Source organism: Dromiciops gliroides, chromosome 2 (assembly GCF_019393635.1).
Source record: "Dromiciops gliroides isolate mDroGli1 chromosome 2, mDroGli1.pri, whole genome shotgun sequence".
NCBI classification, from domain to species: Eukaryota; Metazoa; Chordata; class Mammalia; order Microbiotheria; family Microbiotheriidae; genus Dromiciops; species Dromiciops gliroides.
Window position 1 is genome coordinate 373,160,611 of NC_057862.1, and position 25,527 is coordinate 373,186,137.

The 25,527-nt window shown below is 39.6% G+C and overlaps 1 protein-coding gene and 1 non-coding gene across 2 annotated transcripts in view; both read right to left on the reverse strand.

Moving 5' to 3' along the window:
• The window catches only part of TPX2 (TPX2 microtubule nucleation factor), a 64,453-nt gene that overhangs the window by 9,974 nt on the left and 28,952 nt on the right, over positions 1-25,527 (reverse strand). The window contains 10 exon segments of the mRNA XM_043980799.1: positions 1,247-1,423; positions 3,133-3,228; positions 11,788-12,004; positions 12,993-13,131; positions 19,215-19,261; positions 21,443-21,599; positions 22,500-22,605; positions 22,607-22,615; positions 22,840-22,960; positions 24,235-24,363. Coding sequence (XP_043836734.1) covers positions 1,247-1,423; positions 3,133-3,228; positions 11,788-12,004; positions 12,993-13,131; positions 19,215-19,261; positions 21,443-21,599; positions 22,500-22,605; positions 22,607-22,615; positions 22,840-22,960; positions 24,235-24,363 — 1,198 coding nt within the window.
• Positions 21,753-21,859, reverse strand: LOC122744748. Its single transcript, XR_006355096.1, has one exon. It is a non-coding gene; the product is annotated as a U6 spliceosomal RNA (small nuclear RNA).

The following is a 25,527-nucleotide window of genomic DNA, read 5'->3' on the forward strand; positions in this document are numbered from 1 at the left end:
TATTTATAACAATCTATACCTCTGATTCCTAAGCTTCTCCTGCTACATAAAAATCCCAATAACAAAGAGAATCTAAGGGTACAGACAGTTTTCATTTAATGTAAATGTACCATTCCACAGACCTCCCCACTTGTCCCCTCATGGGGCTCCACATGGCTGGGCCCCCTCAGAGTGGGCGTGTCCCTTAGAGGAGCCCTTAAGCAGGACCCAGAGAAGGTGGAGTTAAATTTGTATAATGAGAACTGTCTAAATTTCAAAGAGTTTAGAAAAGGGAGGCAAGTTAAGACGTTAATAGCAACAAGGTCCAGAACACGGATTCCTAACCTTTTCTGGGTCCAGAACTTCTTTGTCAGTCTGGTAAAGCCTATTGACCCACTCTCAAAATGTTTTTAAATGAAAAAATAGATAGGATGACAAAGTCCATGTTTTAATTCAACAGGCACTTATTAAGTTTAATAAATTTGTCAAGTACTATGCTAGGCCATCAGACTACAAAAATCAAAAACAGTCCAGGTCCTCAAGGAATGTATATTGTTAGTAATTCGGATTCTGTGGATTTTAAAAGGACTTTGAATGATCCACTCTTTCTACACCCATAATTAAGTGTGTGTTAGTTCTCAGTGGCATCCCCCAACCACCAAACTCAAGAATGATCCCCACAGCAAAGATAATTAACAAAGTTCACAAGCTGAGAGATGCCTTCATGACAGCAGCTCATTCCATTGTTAGACACATCTAACTGTGAAGAAGCTCTTACTTATATTGAGTGGGTCTGCTCAATATAACTTTAACCCATTGGTCCCAGTTTCCCCAAGATACTGTCTTCCAAAATATACTATTAAGTGAGGGCAAAAAAAAGGTACTCTTTCAAACAATAACATGATATAATTATCATCCATCTCTCCCAAGTCCTATCTTCTCTGTGCTTCCCTAGTTACCTAAATGAATGCTTAGATCGTATCATCATCTTGGTGGCACCAGAATTTGTAATGATCTCTCCTAAAATGTGTTGCCCCAAAGCACACAATATTCCAAATCTCATCTAATCAGCACAAAGTACTGTGGAACTCATTCTGCATACCACAAACTGAGCCTAAGACCTCATTGGCTTTTCTGGGTACTTACATCACACCATTGGCCCATATAGTTCAGGGATCGAATGAGATCAGAAATAGGAAAATACTTAAGCTGTAACAGCCTCACCACATTCATCATTCAGTCTCAGTGCAAAAATCCAAACAGCTACCTCTCCTTTTTGTAGCTCTTTTACTTTCTTCTCCTTTTGTAATTGCCGTTCTTTGTCCCGGGAATCAAAGGAGAAGGGGCAAATCTCCACAGTTCTCTGCTCAGGGATTCGGGGCTTAAAGGGCACTCCATAGTGTGGCACAGGATGAGCTCTGATCACCGCTGGTTCTTCTTCTTCCTAAGAGGGAAAAGTCCAGTCACAAACAGAGTTTCTCCAAACCAAGAACTGTGAATACTAAGGATGGGAGGTGAGGTCTAAGGATACTGGCCCTGCTACTAACTAGCTACATAACATAATCATAGGCAAGTCAACCACTCTCTCCTGGCGTGTTCCTTTGTGTGGCAAATGGGAATAATACATATCCTCTTAGGAAAAAATTTTTTAAAGAACTTTGAAAAACTCAGAGTTATAAAAACTCTGACTAGGCAGCTAGGTAGCGCAGTAGATAAAGCACAGGCCCTGGATTCAGGAGGACCTGAGTTCAAATCTGGCCTCAAATACTTGACACTTACTAGCTGTGTGACCCTGGGCAAGTCACTTAACTCTCATTGGCCACTACACACACACACACACACACACACACACACACACACACACACACACAAACCTCCCTGACTACATAAAGTTTCTGGGTGGAACAAAAGCATTCCAATAAATGAAAACTAAAGTCACTTGCATCTGAACGCAGATAGGAAACATCACAATCTTATTTTGGATCCTGCTGCCTCCTATCTTCCAATTCAGCTCACTGTGATAAGGAGTATAACTTTGTTTCAAACCATAAAAAATGTGTCTTTGGAGTACAAAAGATCATACATTAAAACTGGAGGGAGGGGGGCAGCTAGGTGGCGCAGTGGATAAAGCACCGACCCTGGACTCAGGAGTTCCTGAGTTCAAATCCAGCCTTAGACACTTGACACTTACTAGTTATGTGACCCTGGGCAAGTCACATAACCCCCCCATTGCCCCACAAAAAAAAAATTTTAATTTAAATTGGAAGGAGCCTTGGAGACTGTTGAGTCCAAACCCCTCATTTTACCAACAAGGACAATGAGGCCCAGAGAGGTTCAGTGACTTGCCCTAGGTCACACTGCTAATAGGTATCTGAAGTAAGACTTGAATCCATGGCTTCCCAACTCCATGTCCAAGGCCCTATCCACTAAGCCATGCTCCCTCTTCCAAAACAAGACTGAGACCATATAAATGGCTTTGGTTCAGAGTTAACAAGTATTTTAGTTACAAATGTGCCTAAAAAAAAACCTTATGTTTGATACCTGCTATAAAATTACCCTATCCATAGAGATATTTATAGACAATTTAGGAGAGGAAATAAGAAACTAGCCTGATCAATGACAGTTTACGCATACTGATTTCATGAAACTTTGCCATGCAGTTGCATCTGTTGGAGCTCAGACCCCTGGGGCAAAAAGAGATCAGACAGATGACACCCCTTTATGTGACTTTTAAGAGGCCACGGCTGCTTGGTAACAAACAGTCTGTGTATACTCCAGGACAGGGGTTAGAGACCTAGGACACCATGTACCAAAAACCGATGGCCGATTTCCGGGGCTAATCTCTACTGCCACATCTAAGTGCCCTCCTGAGTTGTAAATTGATCCATTGTGTTCAGCCCCCTCCACCAGTAAGAGCTGATGAGGCCATATACATACAGAGCAGAGCATGAGCACATATGTATACTCCCAACAACACCCCTCTGCATAGTTAAACCAGGGGCTAGAATCTCTAAATTCATTTCTAAACAGTTCTCAACTTTAGACAATGGTAAACACTTAACTCTAGCCACTATGGGCAGGGTACTTCTTTAAAACTAGCCAAGGAGAAAAAGTCAGCAAAATGAGTCCCTGCCCACCCCCTCCCGAAATCACCTCATCCTCCTTGGTGAAGACACGGACTCTGTTCTTCAGGGCAAAGGCAGGAGACTTTGGGATTGTGGGAGGGAGCTTTTTCTTCTCTGGAATTCCCTGAGAGGAAGGAGAAAATGGGGCATTACTTACGCAGCTGAATCCATCACAAGCTCCCCCAGGAGAACAAAGGCAGAACCCTGAAGCTGACATACCAACTAGTCACCTTCCTAAGTACCTACCCAGAGAAACCTTGATTAACATTCTAACTCTGTACCGAGTTAAATGACTCCTTCAACATTTAATACACAGAAGATAATTAGTCTCATTATTTTACTGACACACTTGGTTCACTCATCCATTGCATTCACCAGCAAGGGTTCATAAGTACTTTGTAATCACATCCAGAAAGGGGGAAAAGAAATCAATGTCATCATTTAGAATTTCAAAAGAAAAATGTGCCAGATTTATCTTTTGTTACAAAGGGAGGTTCTTGGGAGGTAAGGAGAACTAATCTTTAAAAAAAAAAAAAAGGCGCCAGCAAAACTTTAAAAAGTTCTTTTAAAAAAGTATCACTGGGGGCAGCTAGATGGCACAGTGGTTAAAACACCGGCCCTGGATTCAGGAGTACCTGAGTTCAAATCTGGCCTCAGACAGGACACTTACTAGCTGTGTGACCCTGGGCAAGTCACTTAATCCCAATTGCCTTACTAAAAAACAAAACAAAACAAAGTATCACTGACTGGGCCTGAAGACAACTCCAAAAGGAGTTCCTAAAACAATTATGTGCAAAAGCAACGTGGATAAAATAAAACATATAGGAGACAGAGAGCTGCATTTGGAAGTTTGCCACAAAAGGAAATAGAGGGTCAACTTCTACCTTAAGGCAGGGGTGGAGGGAGAGTGCCAAGAAGTATAGGCATTCAAGATGATCACTCTGAATGGCAAAAACCATTTTTTATACTTAAAAAATCCTGATATATTTGTTAAGATACCATTTACTCTGAGGCAGCTATGTGGCACAGTGGCCAGAGCACCAGCCCTGGAGTCAAGAGGACCTGAGTTCAAATTTAGCCTCAGATACTAACTAGCTGTGTGCCCCTGAGCAAATCACTTAACTTCAATTGCCACCAAGATACCATTCCTTCCCTCGTAAAATAGTAGAGCTTCTCATCAAGACTAATACAAATATATGTATATGTGTGTGTATAAAATATATATATACATATATAAATAAAAGATATATACAAAATATATAAAATAACTTGGAGGAAGACTTCTGGAAAAGTCTCATTACTCTTCCTAGAGAAATCCTACAAATACTGGATAGACCATATTGAAAATAAGGGTGGCTTGGGGCAACTAGATGGCGCAGTGGATAGAGCACTGGCCTTGGAGTCAGGAGTACCTGAGTTCAAATCCAGCCTCAGACACTTAACACTTACTAGCTGTGTGACCCTGGGCAAGTCATTTAACCCCAATTGCCTCACTAAAAAAAAAAAAAAAGAATAAAAAAAAAAAGAAAAGAAGGGTGGCTAGCAAGGAGTTATTCTATGGAATTAAACAAAAATTGTAAAAACATTTATTCAGAGCAGAGGTTCTTAACCTTTTTTGTGTCATGGACTTCCCTCTCTGGCAGTCTGGTAAAGCCTAGAGACTAAAGACTAGAGACTCCTTCTTGGAAAGTCTTTAAAGGTATAAAACAAAATATATAGAATTACACACACAAAAAAATCCATTGTATGAAAACATATTTCACTCAATTAATTTATGAAATATTATTTACCAATTTAATGTGTGCTAGTAATATTTTTAAAGTTAATGGACCACAAGTTGAGAACCCCTGATTTAGAACAAAATGTCAATAATAATCATAATAAATGTTCAAGGGAAATAATAGGGAAAAAAGCAGTAAGGAGGGTGGGAAACATATTATTAGATTTCAAACCAAATTCCAAACTACATGGTACTATATGAACTCATGCACAGTGAAGTAAAGAGAACCAAGAATATAATATACATAGTAACTACAAAAAAAGAGAAATGCAAAGAATAAAAAATCTGAATGTTGTGTGATTATAATGACTAAGTTTGAGTACAAAGAGTTATGAAAAGGCACCATGCCCTTCTTTCAGTGTTGAGGGACTATTAGTGTGGAGCACTAAATATACTGTTGAACTCAGTTAATGTCTTGGTTGGTTTTGTTGGGCTGTTTTTGTTTTTTTCTTTTTTCTTCTTAGTTATAAGGCATAGTTCGCTGGATGAGAGAGGGAGAGAAATTGCCTGTGACATAAGCTATTTGGTACTGCTTAAAAGACCACCAATAACCCAAGAAACATTGTATGTGCTAACAAAAGGAGATAACAGGGATGAAAATGGAACAGTTTCTGGAAACTTACAATCTCCTCTGGAACAAAACATGTATACATAAGTATACAAAACCAGATAAAAGATGATGAGGAGAGGGAGAAGGCACTAGGAGCTAGAGGGATTAGAAAAGACCACATGCAGGAGATGAAGCTCAAATAGAGCATTGAAGGACATTAGGGATTCTGAGAGACAGAGGTGAGGAGGGAGTGCATTCCAGGCCCAGGGGATGGAATGTTGTATGTGAGGAAAACTAAGACCAGTCTAGTTGAATGTAATATAATGTATAATAAGTCTAGAAAAGTCAGTTGGAGCCAGGTTGTAAAGGGATTTAAATGCCAAACAGAGGAGTTTGGATTTGAACCTAGAGGTAAGAAAGAAGGAGCTACTGAAGTCTACTGAACAGGGAAGTGACACAATCAGCTATGTGCTTTAGGAAAATCACTTTGGCAGCTGAATAAATTAGGGAGGCACAAGAGTCAGGAAGGCCAATCAGCAGTCCTGAGAGGTGGAGATGAGGGCCATAATTAGGGTAGCATCTGTGTGAGTGAAGAAAAAATATATCTGACAGGGGCTGTAGAGGTGAAAATGGCAAGATTTGGCAACTGGGTGGCTATAGGAGGTAAGGGAGAGTGGAGTCATGGAGTCATCAAGGATGAAGCCAACATTGCAAACCTTGGTGACCAGAAGCATCCTCTAAAGAACTAGGCAAATTTGGAAGAGGAGTGGGCTGTGGGGAAAATATGAGTTCTGTTTTAGACATGTTTAATTGGAAATATCAACAGGACAATTAGTAACTAGGATGCAGTTGGTGACTACAGCTCAGAAAGAGACTAAAATTAGAAATATTGATCCAGGAGTAACCTGCATAGACATGATAAACTCATGAGAATTAAGATTCCCCCAGAGAGAGTGCATCAAGAGAAGAAGAGGAGGCTCCTGCCAGAGCCTTGGGGCACACACACACACAAACTAAGAAGGAGCAGTAAGACAGATAGGAAAACAAAGCTGAATGGGATTGTTTGACAGTTTCAAAAGCTGCGGAAGTCAAGTAGCACAAAGACAGAGAAAAGGCCATCGGACAACAGTCAAAAGATCATTCATAACTTTGGAGAGGGCAGTTTCAGTTGAGAAATGAGGTTGAAAGCCAGACTGCAAAGGGCAGAGAAGCGAGAGGCAAAGTGGAAGCAACATGCTTAGATGGCTTTTTCTAGGAATTTTGTTGAGAAACAAAGGAGAGATATAAAACAATAGCTGGAGGAGGTGGCAGAGACTTTAAGGTTGGATGAGACTCAGCAGTGTCTGCAGGCGGCAGATAAGGAGAGACTGAAGATTAGTAAGAGTGGGGACGGCTTCATGGGTGTTCAGCACTCTGAAGGAAGAGGCAGAAGGGGATAGGAGCAAGGGTACCTGTAGAAAAATTGGTGTCCACAGAAGTGAATGTGGGTGAATTATAGCTTCTAGGAGAATCTTTTGCTTTTCTTTTTTTCCCCCTGCATTTGGTAGGCTGAAATTATTACTGCAGCAAAGACAATGACAAATGGATACAATCCCATGATTTACCCAGTAAGGTTCAATAAAATGCTTTTGATAAGAAAAAAAAAAGATTGGTGTCAAGAGAAAGGCTGACTCTTTATCAGAGGCTCAAGGAGAAGAGAATGAGCAGTGATGTCAAGGCAATGCAGGACAAAAGCCCAGATAGAAGAGGGAGCTCATGGAAAATGCCTCTGTTTTCTTGGTAAAGTAGGAAGAGAGGTGAAGAAATAGGTGGGGGCAGGAGGAAGGAGCTTACTGAGAGAAAAGGGTTACAACAGCCTCCATGGGAAGCAGGACAGAAAGCCTGTTAGGGAGACACATGAGGATGGCCTCGCTACAGTGAGGGGCATGGAGGCAGAGGAGGGGAAGGGAGAGACCATGGTGGCAGGAGCCAAGGAGGCTCAAGATGTGAGCAATAAAAGGACAAAGAATTGAGAAGTTCTGAGAGTGGACAACAGTATAGGAGCCAGACAAGGGACAGCAGCCTGAAGTGCAAAGGGTAGAGCAATGAGAAGTAACCATAAGAGCAAAGAAAAGGGTTAGGAGGAGGAACGCATAAGTTAAGAAGATATGATAGTACCCTTTGACCCAGCAATCCCACTTTTAGGTCTTTTGCCCAAAGAAATCATGGAAGGGGGAAAGGGACCCACATGTACAAAAATATTTATAGCTGCTCTTTACGTGGTAGCAAGGAATTGGAAGTTGAGGGGGGTGCCCATCAATTGGGGGAATGGCTGGACAAGTTTGTGGTATATGAATACAATGGAATACTATTGTGCTGTAAGAAATGATGAGCAGGAAGAGTTCAGAGAACCCTGGAGGGTCTTACGTGAGCTGAGGATGAGTGAGATGAGCAGAACCAGAAGAACATTGTACACAGTATCATCAACATTGAGTGTTGACCTACTGTGATGGACTATATTCTTCTCACCAATGCAATGGTACAGAAGAGTTCCAGGGAACTCGTGATAGAAGAGGATCTCCAAATCCAAGAAAAAAAAAAGAAAGAAAGAACTGTGGAGTATAGATGCTGATTGAACCATATTATTTCTTATGTTTTGGGTGCTGTTGGTTTTTTTTCTATTTTGAGGTTTTGCATCACTGCTCTGATTTTTTCTCTTGTAACAGGATTAATGCAGAAATAGGATTAATGTTCATTATGTGTATATATATGTGTGTTATATATCTATATCTATATGTATATGTATAGAGATATATAGATATAACCTATATCAGATTGCCTGCTGTCTAGGGGAGGGGGGAGGGAGGGGAGGGAGGGAGAAAAATCTGAAATTGTAAAGCTTGTATAAACAAAAGTTGAGAACTATCTTTACATGTAACGGAAAAAATAAAATACCTTATACATTAAAAATAAAATTAATTAATTAATTAATTTTTTAAAAATTAAAAAATAAAAATAAAAAAAAGAAGATATGATAGGTTATAATCAAATAAAGAAATTTCAGAGTTCTTGATCAAGAGAGTGGGGGGATTGGTAAGATCAAAGAGCTGATTATTGCCGTGGGTAGCTAAGGTACAGTGTAGGAACGGGCTGTGGGGTTTAAACAGATTGAAGAACTAGGAGATTGTGATGTTTAAAGGAATATCAAAATAGATACTGAAATCCAAAATGAAAGGGGGGAGGTGGAGCAGAAAGGACTGTGAGCCAGGCAATGAGCTAAGCTCCTTGAGAAAGAAAGAAGAATGAGCTGGAGACCAGAAGATAATGCACCAGGATGATGAGGACTAGGTCCTAATTTTAGATAGAGTAAACCTTGAAGAAATAAAGGTTACTGAGTGAGTGTAGGTGGAAGAGTTGGGAAATGGTGGGTCAGAGTATTCCTCCCTCCCTACTGCTCTCTGGGATTAGTATGTTTGGGAGTATGAGAGAAAGGGTAACCAATAATAAAAAGGATGATCAGAGAAGCCATGTCATTTGGTGGGAGCAGGGTCTCTGCTTAGCTACCCTTTCACTAGTGAGTTTAGCTATCATTTCAATAGTGCCCCCAGAAATATAGCAATTATAGGGGGCAGCTAGATGGCGCAGTGGATAGAGCACCGGCCCTGGAGTCAGGAGTACCTGAGTTTAAATCTGGCCTCAGACACTTAACACTTACTAGCTGTGTGACCCTGGGCAAGTCACTTAACCCCCACTGCCTCACTAAAAAAAAAAATAGAGCAATTATACGGAATTCCACAGCACAGGAGAAAATGTAGGAGATGCCTGAGTATACAATTACAGGAGTAGAGTTGAGGAGAATGGAGATGTGAGACTGGGCAATGGAAGCTGGGCAAGTTGTAGTTTACTCTTGGGCAATCATGCATTCTTTCTTTCTTTTTGTGAGGCAATTGGGGTTAAGTGACATGCCCAGGGTCGTACAGCTATTAAGTGTTAAGTGTCTGAGGCAGAATTTGAACTGAATCCTCCTGAATCCAGGGCTGGTGCTCTATCCACTGTGCTCCCTAGCTGCCCCCAATCATGCATTCGGTATTATTGGGCTTGGAAGAGTAGGAGGAGGTGGGAGTTTATCAACAATAGGGAAGGAGTCTGGCCAGAATAAGAACATTCATTGTCATGGATGCACATATTTCTACAAGGTTTACTCTAGGGGGCAGCTAGGTGGCGCAATGGATAGAGCACCGGCCCTGGAGTCAGGAGTACCTGAGTTCAAATCCGGCCTCGACACTTAACACTTACTAGCTGTGTGATCCTGGGCAAGTTCACTTAACCCCCAATTGCCTCACTAAAAAAAAAAAAAAACAAGGTTTACTCTATCTAAATTAGGACCTAATCCTCATCATCCTGGCGCATTATCTTCTGGTCTCCAGCTCATTCTTCTTTCTTTCTAAAGGAGCTTAGTTCAGCTCAGGTTGCCATGAGCCTCCCTTTAATGATGAGAGAGCTGTGGGGGCAGGGTCACTGGGCTGGGTAATCATACAGTTTGATTCCACCTTACCTCAACAAGGTGTGTCAGCAATGTGGCCTCCACTAGGCTAGATGAGTAAAAATGGGGTCTGGGGGCAGCTAGGTGGCACAGTAGATAAAGCACCAACCCTGGATTCAGAAGGACCTGAGTTCAAATCTGGACTAAGACACTTTGACACTTACTAGCTGTGTGACCCTGGGCGAGTCACTTAACCCTCATTACCCCACAAAGGAAGGAAGGAAGGAAGGAAGGAAGGAAGGAAGGAAGGGAGGGAGGGAGGGAGGGAGGGAGGGAGGGAGGGAGGGAGGGAGGGAGGGAGGAAGGAAGGAAGGAAGGAAGGAAGGAAGGAAGGAAGGAAGGAAGGAAGGAAGGAAGGAAGGAAGGAAGGAAGGAAGGAAGGAAGGAAGGAAGGAAGGAAGGAAGGAAGGAAGGAAGGAAGAAAAGAAAAAGGAGCAAAATGTACAAAAAATATTTATAGCAGCTCTTTTTGTGGTGGCAAAGAATTGGGAATCAAGAGGAAGTTCATTTGTTGGAGAATGGTTAAACAAGTTATAACAAATTATTATGATGGAATACTATTGTGCCCTAAGAAATGACAAGGGGGATGATTTCAGAAAACATGGCAAGACCTTTATAAACTGATGCAAAGTGAAGTAAGAAGAACCAGGAGATCACTGTGCCTAGTAACAACAATGTTATGATGATGATCAACTGTGAAAGACTTGGCTACTCTGATCAATCCAATGATCTGGGACAATTCCAAATAATGAAAATTGCTATCCATACGGAGAAAAAAAAAATTGAACTGAGAGCAAATTGAGACATAATTTCCTCACTTGCTATATTTTTCTTGCTTTTTTGTAAAAATATGGCTAACATGGATATATGTTTTGAATGATTTCACATGTATTATTGACATAATATTACATGCCCTCTCAGTGGGTAGAGGAGGAGGAATAGGAAGGGAGAGAATGTAGAACTCAAAATTTTTTTTAAATGTAAAAAATAAATAATAAATTTACTGATAAAAGGAGGGGAAAAAAGCAGTCTGAGATAACAAATGACTTAAAAGGCAGTATAATCAACAAAACTATGAATTCTTTAGAAAGCATTTGTTTTTCCAGCTCAGTAAGAACAGTTAGGGCTTGAGGCAGGAAAACAGCACCATGGGTAGACCCTCACACTTGGGAGTCAAGAAAATCAGTGTGAATCCTGGCTCTAATACATACAAGCTGTGAGACCACGGAGAAATCATTTAATCTCACTCAGCCTCAGTTTCCTCAGCTATAGAAAGGAGCCAACAATAGCAACTATTTTACATGCTTGTTGTGATGGTCAAAGAGATAATATATGTAAAGTATTTCAGAACCTTTAAGAGAAGTATAAATTCTGGCAGCAATAATTATGATTTAATAATTATTATAACAGAATACTAATGTAGTTATTTATATGATTATTATAAATATGTAACATGATGATTACATTATATCAATAATAATTATATTATCATAAGGTATTCTATTATTTATCATTTGTTATATAACCATCATCATCAACAACAAACTGCTGGCGTTGTCTTTAAGAACATAGGGTTACTCACCTCCATGCCAGAATGAAGAATCAGAAGAGAATGAATGGCCTTTATTTATCATACTTTAAAAAAAAAAATCTACCAGGAATTGCAATTAACCTGACACAATTCACTCAATATCCCAAAAGTACTTCAACCTACTCCCACATTGTTAAAAACCAAAACATAAATACAAATCCCACTAAAAGTTGGCACCAACCCATCTTATTCAATTTCTGGTTCTTTACCTAAATTTAAGGAAGTAAAAAGCATTCTTACCACAACATCTTCCAAGATCCTGGTAGGACAAGGCCTAGAATGAAACTCAAAGTGATCCTCTTCCAATTTCTTCTTTGCTTCTCGCTCCTGTATCCTCTTCTCAATTTCCAGGTCAAAACCAATAGCTTGGGTGGGTGGTTTTACAGGAGGTTTTTTTGGCAAAATGGGTCCACCTTCAAGGATTCTAGAGTCAAGTTCCCGTGCTTTGAATTTGTATCTGTGGAATGATTAATGGGATTTCAAGAAGGTAAAACAAAACCAAGAATGAAAAAGATTGTGCCAAAGACAGAAACAATAATCATGGAGACTTCTCTTCATAAAACAGCATATTTTAAACTTTATTAAAGTATCAATCATCATGGGCACACAGTAATACCATCCTCTAAAACTGCTAGCAAGGAGAAATTATTATATCATGTCCTAACACTTAATTACTACATAGATTGTGACTCTTCTTTACTCATAGGAACCACATGCTTCTCTCTTCTTCACAAGTGCTAAAACAAATAGTCCCATTAGGAAGAGAATGTTGTCTATAATCCATTGCAACAACATTTTTTTTTTTTGTGAGGCAATTGGGGGTTAAGTGACTTGCCCAGGGTCACACAGCTAGTAATTGTTAAGTGTCTGAGGCTGGATTTGAACTCAGGTCCTCCTGACTCCAGGGCCAGTGCTCTATCCACTGCGCCACTTAGTTGCCCCACATCTCAACAACACTTAACCTTAAGTGACTTATTGGTATTAGCTATAACAAGGCACTGGGTATTAGAAACACAGTTTGGTGGAAAGAATACTAGACTTAAGAGTCAGAAGACCTGTCCTGCCTCCTAATAGCTGAATAACTATAGAAAAGTAACCTCAATTTTCTCATCTGTCAGAGGAAACAACAATAATTCTGCTTCACAGAACTGTGAGAATCAAATAAGGCTGGTTGCAAAGTACTACCTCCAAATAAGCTATTAATATAGCTGCTTGAGAGTAACATTTGCACAAATTAACCTGCAAGAATACCAAATGCTTTTCTTAAGTTATATCTAGCTTCTTTTCCCTCATCCCTCCCAACTCACCTGACTCCCTAGTCACTGGACTCCTTACCTTGAAGCTGGGTTACATGTAGCGTGACTCCCCCAGACTCTAGCAACCACGATGTAAAGAACTACAATGACTGCTAGAGCTAGATTTTCCACTGTTCTGTGGAAACTTACTGTTGAATTTTCTCAAGTTCCTCTGCTTCCAACTCGGCTGTGCTCTTGCACGTTACAGGCCTTGCTCGTTGCTTAGTTTTAAATACAGGAGTCTGTGGGTTTGTTATCTTGAGCACTGATGGTTTGGAGTGTAATACACCTGCAAAGTGAAACCACAAAAACACCACTGGATTCACTGCCATCACTGGGCCTGCAGCTAGGTCATGCCCAGGTCACAATGTCGACATCTTTCTATGGAAAACTGTCGGGAGTAGACTGTGCCTTGGCATATTTTGGTTTTCTCTTCACTCTCATCTAATCCATTATTCCATTCAGGAAGAAAAGCTTCTCTAATTTATATAAAACATTAATGCTCTTTTTACTATAAAATAAACAAGAGCCACTTGTATTAGACTATTTTCCCCCCAGTGGCTAATGCTGGTTTTCACATTCATCAACACTTTCTACTACTTTGCTTATGATTATCACAAACAATATATTCATTCAAGTTCAAGAAAAGGTCTTTCAATGCCAAATTACTATTCCTAGTACAGTGAATTCCCAGGAAAGAGAGACCCATATCAAAGAAAAAAAAATTAACTTTCCAAAATCAAATAGAGGACTTTTTTTTTAAATCAGTGGTCCCTCCATTTACATAATTATTCAAAACTACTACTCTTACCTAAGTATTACCTTCTACACTAGTCTACAGGCCCTTACATTAGAGAATATAAAACTATTTGCAAAAATAACAGTCTGGGGGTCAGCCCAAGTTAGTAGAGGCTTGTCACCAATAGAATGGCCGCTAAGTGATGAATTCTGTGACTATAGCAACCCATGAATCAATTAAAAATACAAAACATCCCTGGGTACTATGCAGCCCTCTTCTTTTTATTGCAATGACAGTAACAGAGTGCTAGAAAAGGGGGTAGAAAGTGCTAAGAATTCATTTTTTAGACCACCTATAAACATGACTTTAACTATCAGTACTGTGAATATGAGACATTTTCACTATAAATAAAACCCAAAGTCCTTACAGTGACTGCCTTTCCATTAATTCATTCAGCAAATATTTACCAAACTTCTATTATGTGCTATGTACTGTGCTAGGTCCTGAGAATACAAAGACAAAATCATACTAGTCCCTGCCCTCAAGAAGCTTACATTATATTAGGGAACATTCATATTAGGGAACAAGTGATTGGGTGGGATAGTATGAGTGAAACAAATGAACATATATACTGATAAACAACTCAAAGAATATGATAACTTTTAAAATCAGTAGCCCTGATGGTTTTCCCATGTCACAGGATTATGCGGTGCTGGAAGGATCTTTACATGTCATCTAGTTCAACTCCTTAGGAAACTGAGGAAAAAGATGGATAAAGAAGGAGGGGGAAAAAAAAAGACAGATGAAGAATCAACTTGTCTAAAGTCACAGACTACCTGGCAGGATTTGAATCCAGGTCCTCTAAATACAATGATCTTTCAACTGTACCACACTGTCTTCTTTATGAAAGTTTCTACATATTTAAAAATAGACCACGTTCTTTTAATCCTAATTTATTTTAGAAATAAAAAATAAATATCATGGGGGCAGCTAGATGGCGCAGTGGTTAAAGCACCGGCCCAGGATTAAGGAGTACCTGAGTTCAAATCCGGCCTCAGACACTTGACACTTACTAGCTGTGTGACCATGGGCAAGTCACTTAACCCCCCCATTGCCTAAAAAAAAAAAAAAAAATATCATTCAAATTTCCATGTTGGGCTAACCTACTAAACCCATGAACAAAATAATATATGGGGAGAAAAAGAGTAGCTATGAAACCTAGCTTCATTAAAAGAATTTTTATTTTCTAAGCTCATTTTGTGCTAGCAAAAAAACTAGGAACTAAGGGGGATAGAAGGGAGACTACCTAGCAACTAGAGAAGAACTAAGCAAATTATGATATATTGTGTTATAAGGAGGGATGAAAAACCTGGGGAGACTTCTATGAACTGATGTGTAGATGAGGTGAGCAGATCCAAAAGAACAACATATACAACAATATTGTAAAACAGAAACCACCTTGAAAGACTTAAGAATTCTGATGAATACAACTATCATCCATGACTCCTGATGGCCAATGATAACTACTACCTACATTCTGTCATAGAAGGGATGGGCTCAGGGTACAGTATGAGACATAAAATTTTTGGATATGGCCAATGAGGGAATTTGTTTTTGCCTGACTATGCATATTTTTTTTTGCAGGGCAGTGAGGGTTAAGTGACTTGCCCAGGGTCACACAGCTAGTAAGTGTCAAGTGTCTGAGGCCGGATTTGAACTCAGGTCCTCCTGAATCCAGGGCTGGTGCTTTATCCACTATGCCACCTACCTGCCCCTGACTATGCATATTTGTTTAAAAGTTTTGCTTTTCTTTCTTTTTATTCAGAGGAGAAGGACAAGTTTAGAAAAGAAAAATCAATTTATTCATTAATATTTTTAAAAATAAGTTTATTTTTCCTCTGAAAAGTTCCACTGAAAGGTTTTCAAATGGAGTCTCTTCCATTTTCCAAACAAAATACCTCACATTTGCCTGACAATAGGGCATAGCCTAATAGATTGCTAATTTCCAACTTGCAGCCCTGTGCAAGGGATCTACAAATCAATAAACAAACATGTCTCCTTAAAACTGAATAAATGGGGGGTAGCTAGGTGACAGTGGATAAAGCACCTGCCCTGAATTCAGGAGGACCTGAGTTCAAATCCGACCTCAGACACTTGACACTTACCAGCTGTGTGATTCTGGGCAAGTCACTTACCCCTCACTGCCCCACAAAAAAACAAAACAAACAAAAAATAACAAACAAAAAACCCTGAATAAATGGGGATAATAATAGCACCTACCTCCCAGGACTGTCTTGCGGATCAAATGAGGGAATATTTGTAAAGCACTTTGCAAACCTTAAATCTCTATATAAATGCTAAATTGCTGCTATTATTATTATTATTATCTCTTTTAACAGTGAAGAATAGTGAAAGCAAAAACATCTTACTTGAAGTGAGACTCAGCTAAGCCATTTTGACCTTACTGGTTGTGTAAATTTTAGCAAGTTATTAAACCCTCTGCTTCTCAGTTTCTTCAGCAATAATGAATGGGTTGAACAGGGTGACCTTTAAGGTCCCTTCTTTTTCTAAAGTTATAATCTTATATAAATGAAACTGAGAGGAAAAAAGTACAGAAAGAAAAACAAAACCAACTGTCATTTATTCTATAACAAATTATTCTCATCACTGTTGACAGTAAAAGTACCACATGGACTCCAACAATTCAATCCTAATTAAACCACATGAGAAAGTGAAAATAGAATTAAAGATATAAAGACAGGAAGAAAAGTTAAACCAGATCAAGTATGCACAGAAAAAACTCCATGCTGAAAGCCAAACAGTTTTGAGGGATTTGAGAGGTTGATTTTCAAGATAACCTAAAAATATTGAACAAATTGAGGGGGGAAATCATGGACAACCTAATTTACACAAAAAAGGCTCTATAAAATCTTTATGAGAATAGTCAATGCATGTAGTGAGGGTATTTTAAGGAAAATATCAGAAAGGAACAACAACACACTGAGGTGTGGTTTTCTATGGCAGAGTATAGCTCCAGTCACACAAATGACTGAAAGGTATATACCGAACAAAAAATCCAGTGTGTTTTACTAAGAGGACTTGACTCTGTAGAGAAAAATGCAGCATTAAAGAGTCTCCTCCAATGCATAAGCCGCTTTATATGTTAATATGTAACAATGATCTTCTATTACCAATATCAAGGATGTTAAAAAGAGAGAAATATCTCCAACAAAGGTGTTTACCCATTTTATGCTGACTCTCCAGCACAGAATAGAAACCAAAAAGCAATTTAAACACAGTGTGTCCAAAACTGAATTCACCTTTCCCTAAAAAACATTCCCTTCTTCTCAACTTCCCTCTTCTTGCTGAGGGTACCACTATCCTTCTAGTTACCTGGGGTCACCTAGGCAACAACTAGGTGTCATCTTTGACTCCTCACTATTTCTCATCCCTCATATCCAATCTGTTGCCAAGGCCTCTCAATTTTACCTTCATAACATCTCTTGCCTATCTCCCCTTCTCTCCTGACACTGCTGCCAGTCTGTGATGCCACCTCATCACCTCAAACCTGAACTATCACAAACACCTGCTGTTGGATCTGCCTACCTCAAGTCTTTCCTCACGCCAATCCATCTTTCATTCAGCCACCAAAGTAATTTTCTAAAGTGTGGGTCCAATTACACACATACCACTTAATAAACTCTAGTTAATTATCCTAATTTATTTTATGAAATATTTTTTTAAATCCTATTAAATAAATAAATGAATAAACAAATGAATGAATGAATGAATGAATAAATGAATAAATGGATGCTGCTGTTGTAGGATCTGATACATAAATCTCTACTGAGTCTTCAAATTTGAGTCCTTAAAATTCAAGCTCCCCCATGAGCTTTCCAGTCTTCTTCAATCCTGTAACACTGGCCTGGCCTCCATGCTGTTCCCAAATCCCAGGCATTTTCATTGACTTTTTTCCATGACAGGAACGCTCCTCTTCTTCATCTCCTCCTCCTAACTTTCCCGGCTTCTTCAAGTTCCAGATAAAACCCCACCTTCTATGGGAAGCCTTTCCCAATCCTCCATAATTCTAGTGCCTTCTCTCTGTTGGTTATTTACAATTTAGCTTGTTTATATCTTGCTTGTACATAGTTGTTTACATGTTTTCTTCCTCACTAAACTGTGAGCTCCTTGATAGCTTTTTTTTTTGGGGGGGGGTACCTTAATACAGTATCTGGCACATAGTAGGGGCTTAATAAATGTTTACAGACTGACTGGCTGATATGGTACTCCACGGACCTATTTGTAGATCGGCCCAGAACATCCCACAAAGTTGTTAGTCTGATCCCAAACCACTCAAGTGTGAAGTCTAAGAATCTCCACAGGAAAATTCAAATGGATGAAGAAGTACCTATTGTCTAGACCAGGATGTGAAGCTGGTCAGAGCCCAATGAAATAGTCCATCTGAATATGAATCCTGGAGGCACTCCAGGTGAATGAGTGAGGCCCAGAAATGAATGGGAAGAGGATCAACTGAATTACACTTAGTAATTTACACTGAACTTTCAACAATCCCTAGTTATTCCCTGACACAAAATGCCTCTTAACACCGAGTTTTCTTCCAGCAATGTCTTATACAGACAGTTTGGACAGAAGACAGACATACAGAATTAAACACACAGGTGGGTGGGTGGAGCACTGGAGGTCTCAAGCCAACCTCCCTCACCCCATCCAGTGCTGGCAGTGGTCTCTCCACAAATCCATTCTTCTACTTTCACTTGGAGGTTTTTTGTTTTTTGTGTTTTGGTTGTTTTTGGGGGGGGATTGTACAGGAAAGTTATCACAGTGCTTTCTTGGATGTGGATTTCTTGATGTAAAGTTGAATTTGTGTAATGTGAATTTACATAAAGTGAGAACTGTCTGTAGCTGCAAACCATGGAACAATATTATTTGAAGAATTAAAATTAAGTTATTCAGGGAACAATGGCAAGGCATACAGTGGGCTCTTAGCAATGATGGTTTATATGTATGAGGTAGCCTAAAAAAGATAGCGTAAGAAATGGAGAGGCAATATGTTTCAGTGGATCAATAATATTAGACTTGCAGTCTAGATGAACTGGACTAAATCTTACCTCTGGTATTTATAGCAGTGTGACTACAGGCAGCTGCTCACTAAGCCTCACTTTCTGTAAGATAAAGCTACTACTACCTGTAGTACCTATCTCATGAGACTGTTGTGAGGCTCAAATGAATTATGTGTAGTGTCTAAACCTTAAAGTACCACATGAATGTCAGTTATTTTTATTAAATATATGACTAGAAAAGGAGGTAAACTTTTAAATAATGAGAGAAGTCTAAGGACTACAATGGTACTTATGGAATATTTTAAAGACCTCCAATACACATGCTAGATCATCCTCTAGCTCCCAGGCCAACAGAGTTTAGCTCGGTTGCAAAGAGTCCCTTTCCAAAGAATACCTACATTGCTGAGGTCAGAGATGCACTGAAGTCACTTAACCCTCATTGCCCAGCAGCAAAAAAAGAAAAAGCAAGATACTCCTTGTCTGTGTTACTCAACAGCTATCTATAAAAAAGTACAATGTGATTCTAGGACTTCAAATCCCATGTTAACTTACTTAGCCAGAATGTTAGCTCTCCAAGTAATTGATTTTTGTCCAGGTTTCTTCATTCTCCTTGGTCAATGCTACAATGAGGTGGGGATGGGAGGATGATCAGGGTAGAAAGGGCAAGTGTTAACAGGGAGGCATATAGGGGCTTGGTACATGAATGAGGCCTGCTTTTGAAGTCACAAGACCAGTAACTTAATTTATATGTATCAGACCCATTCTACTTCATCTGGCAATTGGAGATAAATATATGCACTACTTGCTCATAAGATGATTGTGATGAACATGCTCTTCAAATCTTAAAGCATTATAGAAATATGACTCAGTATTATGAACAAATGGATGAACTTGTCAGGAAAGAAGAGGTGGAAACCATTCTCCACCACCACCCCTCCCCAAACCACAAGTATATAGGTGTCACAGACTCAAGAAGTTGGAGACACTAAGCCATATGTCTGTTCCCTGTACAAAGTGACATGCTTTTTTTTTTAAAGGATCTGTATTGTTGATTCCTTATGAAGCCAGATGAACGCTTCAGATACAAACAAAGGAAAACTCTCAACTAAAAGTGTTTCAGCCAATTTCAGAGCCTAAGGGAACACTTACCCTCAATCATATTTCCTTGACTCCTCAGGTGGGTACCGTTCTGGGTGTTCGTTTATGAAAAGCTTCAACTTGCTGTGCAAGGGGACAGTAATGTAGAGGTCGTGTCTACAAAAGGCCTTTGCTTCCCCTTGGGACAATATGAAGGCCTTGGCTGATGGTAGGCCCCTTGCCTACTCGGTCCTGCAGACACGGGCATAATGTACGCAAAAGACAAATCTCTTTTGAGAATTTTCCCCTGTCCCCCCCAAATAACATAGGCAGGGCAGCTAGGTGGTACAATGGATAGAGCACCAGCTCTGGAGCCAGAGCACTTTCAGTTCAAATCTGGCCTCAGACACTTAACACTTACTAGTTTGTTGACCCTGGGCAAGTCACTTAACCCCAACTGCCTCACCAAAAAAAAACCAAAAAAACCTGCAATGGCCTTTAAGTGTTTAGAAAATATGTTTTCTAAGCAGGTTTCTGTGATTGCTACAGCTTTAACTCTTGACCTGGTGGTACAAGTACTATGCTCAAAAATAATATTAGCACAAATCCCAAAGTCCTATTCTCACAGCAATACTGTGAGGTAATCGGAGCAAACAAAATAATCTCATTTTAAGGTAGAGGAACAAACCCAAAGAAGTTTAAGTGATTTTCATAAGGTCATGTGGCTAGTATCAAAGTTAGGGGCTCAAATCTAATTCTTCTGACTCCAATTCTGGAGCATTTTGGATAAGATATATTTAGAGAAAAGCAAATGAAGTCAATCACATTATACAAACTCTACCATTATCTACCAAGAAAGAGAAATCCTAACACATTTATTACAGTCTCTGAATGAGTCTTTCTTTTCCTCCCCTCTGAATCTGTTACCATGTCATGACTGTTTTGTGCGGAAAAATGAGTGGACTCTTCAGGCCAACTGGACTCAAGTTCTAGCTCTGATATTCACTAACACAGCACCTTGGACTCATTTTCCTCACATGTAAAATAAGAATAAAGTCCATGTCTTCTGCTTATATCACGAGAGTGTTGTAGAGGATTTCATGAGATAAATGATGTAAAATACTATGTAAGACAGTTGATCAAGATTCACCTACTCCATGGAACTTATTTCTAATTAACCACATCTGGTCTGGATGTGCTCAATGGCTCCAGGGTCTCTTTTCTATCATATACCTGTTAAGTTCATTTACATTGATTTAACATGTTCTTGGGTTATCATATGATTACGAATATCTCACATTTCTATAGCACACTACAGTTTATAAAGCACTTTCCTCACAGCAAACCTGTTCATGAGTTAACTGCCATTTTATATATGAAGAAACTGAGGCCAATCAGAGTCCTACCCCCATGTGGGTTTTCCACACCATTCTTACTAAAATCATTACTCTCCTTCCACCTGACCAATGCTTTGTCCCTGGGATGCTCAAACGACATCCAGTAGTAATCTTGATGGGTGAAAGGGTGTGGTAGTACTTGGTACAATTTCAAATTATTTTCCAGAATGGTTGGTCATAGTGTTAACCTGCATATCTCTACCTTTACACCTAGAAATCTCTTCTGAGATAATTAATAATCACCTAGAATGATAACCCAATGTCCCTTTGAATACATTAGCAACTAGGATTCACTCTGCCTATCACCTTACCGGAGATGGAGGATGCTTCCGAAGTTCAGATGTAAAATTCACCTCTTTGTATTCTTCCTGGCTCTTTGGTTGCTGTTTGATCCTATCATCTGTGTGGAAGTGGAAGTCAACTGACTTGGTTACCTGGCTGACTATTTTCTTCATAGGCTGCCCTGAATGGGAGGATCAAAAAAAAAAAAGCAAACCCAAACATGGACACATAACCACCATGAACAGAGAATACTGGTCAACCAACACTCTTATCATCTTTTTTTTTTTTAATAAAGCATTTTATTTTTTTTCCGTTACATGTAAAGATAGTTAGAAAAAATATGGAACGCTTCATGAATTTGCGTGTCATCCTTGCGCAGGGGCCATGCTAATCTTCTCTGTATTGTTCCAATTTTAGTATATGTGCTGCCGAAGCGAGCACCACTCTTATCATCTTATTGACCCAGAGACATATCATATTGCCATCTTCCTAATTTGCCAATGGCACTTTGAGTGTTAGATTCAACCTTCTGGACAGTGTCTGTGGATACTACCAAAGAACATAACAAGTCACTGTCACTAATTCTCCCAATCCTGCCTTATTCTTGAAAAGGCATCAGGTTTCCATTACCAGTTAACACTACTGGTAATTATTCCAGGAACAAGCTTTACTCCTACTTCTCTCATTCGTACCTAACTCCTAACAATCCTCAGGAAGATCACTATTTACAGGGTAAATCATGGTGCTACAGGCAGCAGTATAACTCATTTAGTCTCAATGCTTTAATAATCATATACTATATGTATATATTATACAGGCTATATAGCTCATAGGAGGTCTTTATTGTCAAAATTTCTATCCAGGGGCAGCTAGGTGGTACAGTGGATAGAGCACCGGCCCTGGATTCAGGAGTACCTGAGTTCAGATCCGGCCTCAGACATGTAACACTTACTAGCTGTGTGACCCTGGGCAAGTCACTTAACCCCAAATGCCTCACTAAAAAAAAAAAATTTCTATCCATACCAAGGGAATGCTGAACAGAACCAATCATAAACGAGATGTCAGCAGAGCTGACCTATACCTGCTAGAGCTATTTTCAAGGACTCTTCATTCTTCTTACGCATCTCTACCACCTCCTGTTGCATCTTGAGTCTCTTCTCCAACTCTTGTTCCTCTGAACTTTTTAGAACCTTCTTCCTGAAGGGCAAATCAAGTTAGTCAGAAATAAAGATGGAATGAGAGAGAATAAAGGAAGCTAACACTCAAATGATCCTGAAGGGTCATTTCCAAAACCCCCCAAACATGAATCCAGATACAGTTTCATTTGGGTTATGCCTCACCACAACCAAGTCAAGGCTCATCTGGAAACTAACAAGTCACCACCCACATGAACCTGATATCCAGCTAGGGAAGATCCTCACCTTAATGGGTGGCGTGCAAGACACAGCTGTTCTGCCTGTGGGTCGTCCCAAGGGAGGCTCACTCTTCTGGACACCATTTTTGGAAGCATTACCTTCCATGGACTTACTTTTGCTCTCAGTGCTAGATTCAAAAGTATAAAAGTAGACAACGTATTCAATCCTTCCTAAAGTCACACATAAATCAGTCAAGCATAATCAGAATAATGAACATTTATTAAGTACCTCTTAGCATAAGTCACAGTGCTAAGTACTGGGGACATACAAAGACAAAAGTGAAAGAATCCTGGTTCATGAGGGGTCTACATTCTCATGGGAAAGACAACCTGTATAAGCCACATAGAAGATAGAAGGCAACCCTGAGGGGAGGCAGGGAAGAGCATGAGCATTTAGGGAGAGGAAGAAAGTCCCCATGTAGAAGATGAAGCTTGAACTGAATCCTAAAGAAAACCAGGAATTCCAAGAGGCACAGGTGAGGAGGAAGAGGACCGAGGGAAGGTTTGAGCCAGATACTAGTGTGGGAGTTGTGTAACTAGACAGACAGAAGAGGAGAGAAGGCAGACACTCTGTGGAGGGAAACAGTCAAGGAGATTTGGTAAATGACTGTATGTGTTGGGTGTAGGAGAATCAAGGATGGCACCAAAGTTGTGAATCTGGGAGACTGGAGGGATGATGGTGCTTCCCACAGGAAGAGAGGTTCGGGGGAGGGAGAGGTTGGAGGAGAAATGATGAACTGTTTAAGACATGTCAAATTTGGAATCCTTATGGAATCACTTAGCAGTTGGAAATGTCTGACAGGCAGCTGATGATGTGAAATCAGAACTCAGTTGAGAGGCTAGTCGTGAATATACAGATCTAGGAATCATCTGTACAGATTTCATAAATGAACTCATGCCAACTTTGCCAAGAATATCCCGAATGGGATCATGAAGAGCTGAACATGACTGAAATGATCACCAAGTGAGACGGTATAAACAACCAAAGAGGGCCAGGACAGAAGCCTTGGGGTTTTACATACTTAGTGGGCACAACATGGAGACTGATCCAACAAAGAGGACTGGGAAGCAGTCAGTGAGGTAGGAAGGGAAATAAAACAGAGTAGTGTGTATCACAAAAATCCAGAGAGGAAAGAAGATTCAGAAGGAGAGGGTAATTAACAGTGTAGACATAGTTAGACATGCCTCCCACTTTTGGGGAAAACAGATGTTTTCACCGCATGATTAATTCATCTAACTCTCAGTTTAGCTATAGCAAATATACCTGAGACAAATTGACCTTACATTGACAGTAACATTTATTAAATGCAAAAGCAAATTCCAATTGCCCTCCTAAAGAATGTGGATTAAGGGACAAGCAATGTCACTGGAAGTAGGAAAACCCAACCAACTGGCTACTCACACTTTCATTTTCTTGGAGGGTGGCATTTCATCATTGACCACAGGAACAGGGTGTCTCTCTGCTTTCGTTTTGAGCTGATGTTTCTGCCGTTGTTCTGATTTCTTCTGAGCAGACATGTTTCTGGTCACCCTGGAAAGAAATCAGTAAGAGTGACTGATCCAGTGTACTAATGTTGTTATTGTTCAGTTGTTTTTCAGTCATGTTCAGCTCTTCATGATCCCATTCGGGATATTCTTGGCAAATACCAGAGCAGTATTTCCTTCTCCAGCTCATTTTACAGATGAGAAAACTGAGGCAAAAGTTAAGTGATTTGCCCAGGGTCACACACCTAGTAAGTGTCTAAGGGTAGATTTGAACTCATGAAGATAAGTCTTCCTGATTCCAGGTCCAGCACTCTATCCACTGCACTACCTAACTACCCCAAGTGTACCAAGAGTAGATGTTTATTTATTACCTAGTGAAGACATATGTGGCTTTTATCCTGGTAATTTAATTTCTTCTTCTTTAGTCTTAATAGTGGCTTCTAAAACACAATCAAAACATTTTAGAACTTGCAAAGACCTTAGAAATGATCTAGTCCAATGTTCTCTTTTTGACAATAAAAGAGCAGAAGTCCCAAGGTGTGCATCAGTCCAGGATCAGAATTATATAAGGCATATGTTAACTATGGGCTGTTAAAGTCAAAGATATTCCTGTGAACACTGAGTGAAGGGTACAAAAAGTCTGCCTTTCATTTTTATTTACTTTTGTCCCTTTGTGTTCCTGAAAGAAATTTTGTTTGATAAAACCCAAAGACTCAAGCTTTTGGAATAAAAACTCACTATCTGACCAAAAACTTGGAAAAAACTGGAAAACGGTATAGCAGAAACTAGGTATAGACCATTTTACACCATATACCAAACAAAGGTCAAAATGGATACTTGATTTATACATAATGGGTGATACCATAAGCAAAATAAGAGAGCATGGAATAGTTTACCTGGCAGATCTATGGAGAAGTGAAGAATATATGACCAAACAAGAGATAGAAAGCACTGTTAAACATAAAATGGATAATTTTGATTACATTAAATTTAAAGATTTTGTGCAAATAAAAGCAATGTAATCAAGATTAAAAAGAGAGCATAAAGCTGAGAAAAAAATTTTACAGCAAGTGTCTCTGATAAAGGCCTCATTTCTCAAATACATAGAGAATCAAGTCAAATTTCTCAGAATACAAGTCACTCCACAATTGATAAATGGTCAAAAAATAAGAATCAGCAGTTTTCAAATGAAGAAATCAAAGCTATCTAC